At 36.0% G+C, this 7,313-nt stretch overlaps 1 protein-coding gene across 1 annotated transcript in view; it reads left to right on the plus strand.

The window, feature by feature from the left end:
- The window catches only part of LOC140240158 (uncharacterized), a 34,393-nt gene extending 28,070 nt beyond the window's left edge, over positions 1–6,323 (plus strand). Inside the window, exons 11-13 of the mRNA XM_072319963.1 lie at positions 4–136; positions 2,753–2,886; positions 3,474–6,323. Of these exons, the coding sequence (XP_072176064.1) occupies positions 4–136; positions 2,753–2,886; positions 3,474–3,575 (369 nt within the window). The 3' untranslated portion in view covers positions 3,576–6,323. The remainder of the gene's footprint in view (positions 1–3; positions 137–2,752; positions 2,887–3,473) is intronic.
- The last annotated feature ends 990 nt before the right edge of the window (positions 6,324–7,313 follow it).

Below are 7,313 nucleotides of genomic sequence, written 5' to 3' on the forward strand. Positions count from 1 at the left end.
CAGGTGGACCTGTCACTGTATCTCCAGCCGAGCATGTCTGTGGTGGATTTGAACCAGCAGGCTGAGGACCTCATGGTGACCGAACCTGCGGACCAACTGGAGCAACTCGGGGCGCGCTCTCCCGCCAAGAACCTGAGTGAGTCTGACCCTCCTCAGGAGAATTTCAAACACAGATACATCAGTTTAAAGGGGAAATCCAGTCCAAATATAAGTTAGTCTGATAAGAAAGAGTAAAATATTACGAGTTGCAACAGTAAAATTTTGATCGAAATCGGATGAAAAATAAGGAAGTTGTGACATTGTGAAGTTTCACTATTTTGGGGGGAAACAGTTCTTGAACAGTCAATATCAATATGCAAATGGCAAAGTGAGCATGTCATTTGCTCACAACTTGCCATATAGTTTGTGCATAAAACTTTGAAGTTTCCAGTATTTCATTCAAATGCAATTATGCCCGAGGCTCAAATCCTCGTATATCTAAATGATCATTATTTTGAAGTCATTCAACCAGGAATAACATCACGTTTCAGACTTCAATGACAGAAACAATGAAATTTTTTTCATTTTTTTGTACGCGATCAATGGAAAATTGTGAGGGTACGACATACACTTGTAGTTAGCTCACTCATTCGCATATTCATATCCATTGTACAAGAACTGTTTTGCAGAAATTAGCAAAGATTCAAAATGTCATAACTTCCTCATTTTTCATCCGATTTCAATCAAGTCTTTACTGTTAGAACTCGAAAAATTTTACTCGTTTTTATCAGACTAACATATATTTGGACTGGATTTCCCCTTAACCCGAAAAGGGCGGGGGGGGGGGGGGGGAATCCGCCCCCCTCGACGTTTCGCGCTATAATTCTGTAACACGAGAAGGCCTCGTCGCGAGGCTTCTTGACTTTATTTGTTTAAGTCTCACGCAACTTTTGAGACCAAATTTGCAACGTCCGCGCATACTTTTGCGAAGCCACGCCCATTTTTGTAACGGAATGTCTCCCCAAAACGGGCACAATTTTGTGATTTTGTGTACATTTCCTATGGGAAACAGTGCTCTGTCATGAAAGTCATAAAAACCTGATTATTTTTACAATTAATCACTTTCATTTATCAATTTTGTGCTAATTATGGTAGAAAAGTGGTCAGTGACAATTTCCAATGAAAAAACAAAGAAATACATAAGAAATTCTGAAAACAATAAAATACATTTAAGAATTGAAATGAGTTTTGAAACTTCTTGTGATGTACAATTGTTGAATATGCTAAAACAGATATACAGATCAAAAATTAGACTCTCAATGCTTTTAATTAGGCTAAAATATGATCTTGAGCTTAATTTGCATAATTAATTAATTAAAATTAGAAATTGATTGTTTCAAAAAATCTTGTGACACAATCTTGTAGATTATGACGTGAGTCTCATGCATGCAAAATTTCATCGCGATCCATCCCCCCACCCCTCCTCGACATTTCACGTCATGATTCCACAATGCGCAAAGATTTTGCCGCATCATTTCATGAGTTTTTTCATTGAAGTCTCCTGCACATTTTAAGACCAAATTTGCAACATCCAGGTACACCGCTCTGAAGTTATGTACTGTTTTGCATATGACTATCAACCCGAAAACAGCTCAAATTCATGATATCGTTTGCAAATCCAATGCAAAATGTGTTTTTCTGTTAAATTGATATAAATTAAATTATTTCAATTTTTGATCATTAGAATTAATCAATTCCAATGTAGATAAGCTTGAAAAAGTGCCTGCAAAAGATTTTGGCTAAAAAACAATAAAATGACTAAAGGTCGAAAAAAAAAAACCCAATAAAATACATAAGAAATTAACAAAAGAATAAAAGACAAAAGAAATTGATTGTGATTGTGCAATTTTTTTACAAGAAAATTGTTCGATATGTCTTGAGGAATTCTTAAAAATTTAGCAATCCTTCAGTCTTTTTAATGGAGTTTCAGGTGAAAATGTGATTTCATGCATAAATTTGCATAATAGATTTACGAATAGTCCAGTTACAATAGGGTTAAAGAATGTGGGCTTCTTTGGGGAATGAAAGTGCACAAAGATAATAGATGAAGTTGTGATCAATGAAATTTCCCCTCAAAATGGAGGTTTTAAACTCATGCACTCTCCAGTGCCACATACATGCACCGGAGTTTATCCTTATTCAGGAATTGATACAGCGCCAAGCCAGAAGCCATACAGTTTTGATCAACTGATAGATCATAATGAAAATGGACAGCCATGACAGCTATTTGAGTTCCCAACAGTGATCTAATGTTAAGAACATAATGTGGCAATCAAAACAGCCAAACTTTCTAAATGTTTGTCTAACTTTGCTCAAAGCATGGCTTGTCAGTTTTGATTACACCGATTTGATTAAAAAAAGACTTATAGCAGGGAATAATTTTCCTGGTATTGCTATATTGCTATGCATTTTTGTACGAGTGCTATACAAAATGTTATTTGCATAGCAATTTCATTACATAGACTTGTACACTATTTTGTTCGAAATGTTCTGTACATGTATGTCCATCGACTTAAAGTGCTATTCAATTTCAAGAAGGAAAATTATTCCCTGTTATAGTCATTCTGCTCAAACCATAGCTTATCTGTCAATTTGATTTTATACTCGTCAAACTGCCTTGTCCAAAAGTCATTATATCTACATTGTATGAGTGGACTAGAAAAACACCAGAATCACATCAGTAGTGAACACCCTTCTTTGTTTGTGCTCACAGGATCAAGGCGCTCTGTGGCGAAGGCAGCAGACCCCATCTCTCCCGCAGTCGGGACGAGAAGTCAGGCCCTTCGCAACAGCACCAACACCCTAGGAACCAACTTGTGCAGTCCATCTAGGAGAAAGACCAGAAAGGTATGATTCTAGGGAATTGCATCTTTCAATCCTTACACTAATTACCAATCAAATTTTCCACAGAGTGTATGGTTTGTATTTGCACCACTAAACACTATTTTCTTTTATTACCGTTTTATTTATTGATTCATTAATCAATATATTCATTTACTTACTTATTTATTTATATGATGTGTTTTTCTATTCATTCATGTATTCAATTGTTTATGCTCCATTCATTTTATTCACACATTCAATTCTTCGTTGCATGTTAATTTTCTTAAGATTTGTGGCATAACTCGTTGAACAGTATGAAGCTATACAGCCAGAGTTGTGTTTTGTGCTGACATGCTGCAATTGCTGCTTTGAAAAAGAATAAATCTTCATCCTAATATCCACTCGTAAATGACACAAGGACATGTTAATCTTGAAAAGGATAATAATGGGACTTGTGTTTGCTTCCTTTAAAATCCTCTCTTGATTTTATTTGATATTAGCATCTATGATGGACTAGTCTGTCTTCCCACTGTGACAGTGGTGGTTTGTTTGTGTTCTTGAACTTTAAATTCAGTACATGCTGGTCTTCTTCCCTCTTTTTCTCCTCCTAGAGCTCACTTGGATTTGGTCTCAGCGCCGCCGCATCCCTCTTTACTCCCTCGACCACGCCCGTTCCCTGTGAAGTGGTAGACGACCTGATCTCCTTCGACTAATTGCTTTTTTATTGCTCAAAATATAGCGGGACATGGAAAATACATGTACTCTTTTTCCCAATATGTATTACGACACATGTTTAATGCAAGTAAAATTGATGTCATGTTCATGTACCTTCCATACGTTAAAGGGAATCCAAAAATAGACCAGAATGTTTCATCTCGTGTTCGATGGGGAATGCATGTCTCTGTATCTGTGTTGGACACAAATTGAATGTCCCTTTAATAACCAGGAGCAATTTCTGTGGTGAAAAATTTAACAGTTACAGTATTTCTGAGTTCTATCTGTGTAACAAGAGTGAACACATTTAAAGGTGCTATACATGTATGATAGTCACCACTAAAAATGAAGAATGTAAAAGTAAGCCCTTAAAGATGTTTATAAATCTAATTAAACTCAGGATGTAGTGGTCCATGGTATTGGGATAAAATGCTTGTTCATCATATCGGGTGTTTTATGACATCAGTAGCAATTTACAGTATTATAAACAAGAACTTACATTCCACTGAGACCAGAAGATAGAGCTTTCTATAATGATTAAACTTGTGGTGTAGAGGTCTAATCAACTGTAGATTTCATTCCTCATATTAGGCATTTTGTTGTACCATTGCCCAAAATCCTTGAGAGAAATAGGAAAGCATTTCATCGGGACTACACAGCAGTTTGCTTGGATTTAATTTCTCAAACTCAGTATATCAAGGCTTAACGGACTGAAATTTTGTCCATCATGTAAAGGATTTTGTTATATCAATAGCCCAAAGCAGCAAAGAGTAAAAGAAATTGTTCTCTCTGTACCAAAGAAGAAGAGTGTGTTACATCACATATTTCATTATATCAGATCTTTTTATGTGCAGAGCTTTGAGTCATATATCAAGTGCCATCTTCCGTACATTACAAGTATTGTGCTAGGTGTGCTATAAATTGAGAGTTCACCTCAGCAAGATTCGCATACCTCAATTACAGTGTGCTCCTCTCTTCGTGGGACACTCAAAGTTGTCATTTTACAGTGCACTCCCACTGCAGTGGGACCTAATTACCTGGTAAGTCATTGTGGTATGAGGATCATTTGAAGAAGTAATTTTGTAGCGGTTAGTCTTGTTGGATATTTATGTGTATGTAACGGCGAACATGGTGCATTGTTAATTAGATGTGACTACAATAACTCAGTTTTTTTTTTTTGTGAGAAATGGAATGTAATTTAAAGGGACTGTACAGTACTGGTTGAGGTAGGGATTCATGTTTTGAACATTCCTAAGTGAGATAATGAAAAGCCTCCTATGAAATATGAAAGAGCATGTAATTTTAAGAAGGATTCAACGTTTATTTGATGAAAATTGGTTTTCAAATGGCTGAGATATCCAAAAAAGTGCTAATAATAAAAGGCGACATGCCCCAACTTTATTAGTAACTCTTTGTTTCACCTTGTTTTTGGATATCTCAGCCATTTCAAAACCGATTTTCATCGAATAAACTTTTGATGCCCCTTAGAATCGCATGCTCTTTGACATCTCATAGAGTGGTTTCTGAATATCTTACAAAACGTTAAAAGCTAAATCTTCACCTCGACCAGAACTGTACACACCCTTTAAAAGTTTTCATTGTTCTTTCAGCCATTCAGTCAGTCTTATATAATTCTATTATACAAAAGTTACAATCAACACTTTTTCAAATTGAAACTTCTCTCTTAATAAGTATTTAACCTACATGTACATGTATCAAAGTGTTTGGACTAAACTGGTTTATTATCTGACTTAGAAATACATACAATGTATGTGAAGTACTGTACATGTGTTTTGTGATGTAGGCACGGTTGTGACCTTGCATGTACTGTATGTTCGTTAAATAATGGCAAAAGTCGTTTATAAATCATGAGGTCAAAGGTCATGCTTATTGGTTGGATAGTTTTTGTTCTCCTTCACCCCTTGTCAGCCACCATAGTTGGGAGTGTAGCGAACGTGGTAGTGATGCAGACTTGGAGACCCGGTAGCGTGGGGATGCCATGGAATGGGAAAACTGGGCCAACTCAAAACATATTCGAGAATCCCTGTAAGGAATTATGTACAGCTTTATCACTGACCTCTTGGAAGCAGGTACACTGTTTATACAAACAGCTGAAGACTCTTGAGTGGATTTGAGCAATACTGATGAGCGTATGATTTAACTGTTGACCAGTACTATTTGTGGTTTCCAAATGTATCCCGTGGCTAGCAAATGAATCCAGCCATCCTTGAATCTCCTCGCTACTGGATCATTAAGAGTGACATATCCACGAACTGAAGAGAAAGTAGTGAGCCAACTGAGCCAAGGCTGGAATGACAGTTGTGTGGAACAAATAAATCATTTTCGTGGCAGTTCTTTGGCCGTTGATACTGTATTGCCCAATCGATCCAGAGCTCTGCAGATTGCTGTGATCTCCTACTTAGAGCAAATTTTATGAGAGTAGAATCTTGATTGGGTTCAAATGGAGCGAGTCGTACCAGTCATCAACCTAAATTTCATGTCCTTATTTTGGGTGTGATAGATTCAAGTGTGTATACATGTACTGTAATATATGACATGTCAAGATGTTCAGGATCAAGATGATGTTTTACACACAATTGTAAATGTAAGTGAAAAAAGAAATACATTCTGTAGATTGTGTTACTTTTGTACTTCCTGTTCTTGTTCTATGTGTATGTATGTCATGGAGCGGAACACGTTTTTTGCTGGGTCTGTAAATGATACCGGAATGATTGACGGTAAACGAACTGACGTGTCTCTTCGGCTTTACTTTTCGTTTTGAGTTATAAACTTTGAAGGAAAATTCAGTTTTTATTGGAGGCAGAGAATAACTGAAACCAGGCAAATATCAAGCATTCTACAGTGTAGCTACACTGTATATTGCTGATAATACAGTACAGTGGACTCCCGTTATAACGAAACTCTCGGGACTGGCAATTTTCTTTCGTTATATCAAAATTTCGTTATAACCAAATGAATAAAAAATACATAGAGCTGATAATGGTGTGGCCCTAAATTTCAGTTCGTTATAACCGGAATGTCGTTATAACCCGTTTGTTTTAACAGGAGTGCACTGTACATGTCCAAATGAGATAAATTCTCAATTTTAACCTTGCATGTCATGAATATGCTGGCAGCTTTGAGAGAGAGAGAGAGAGAGAGAGAGAGAGAAAATATATACATATATATATGAAGAGTTTGTTTGCAAAAATCGATAAGTCCATATTTGCCAAATGGAGATACATTTGCGATTAAAGGTCAAGAAAAATAAAGAGAATAATAAGAAAATTTTTGCTTCTTTTGACCATAACTTCAAAAATGTACCTTTATATGTAGTGACCAATATATCATTTAAAAGGTATTATTTTGTATTTTATAACAGATACCGTACTTCAAAATCTTCAAAAATGGACTTATTGGTTTTTGCAAACAAACTCTTCATATATATATATATATATATATATATATATTTAATAAACACACCCACTCTCATTTATCACCCACCCTCCCCCTCTAAATAAATATTTCTATCCCTCATACACAGACACACACTAGCTACAATATACAATAATTATACAAGTCATTGGCGAATCTCGTTTATACAGTGCACTCCCGTTATAAGTAACACAGGTTATAACGAAATTCTCGTTACATCGAAATCAAGATTAGGTCCTAAAATCATCTCTATATGTCCAATATACACCGTACTGCTCAGTTGTAACAAAATTTTGATATAA

The sequence above is a fragment of the Diadema setosum genome, chromosome 16 (genome assembly GCF_964275005.1).
Source record: "Diadema setosum chromosome 16, eeDiaSeto1, whole genome shotgun sequence".
In the NCBI taxonomy this organism is placed as follows: domain Eukaryota; kingdom Metazoa; phylum Echinodermata; class Echinoidea; order Diadematoida; family Diadematidae; genus Diadema; species Diadema setosum.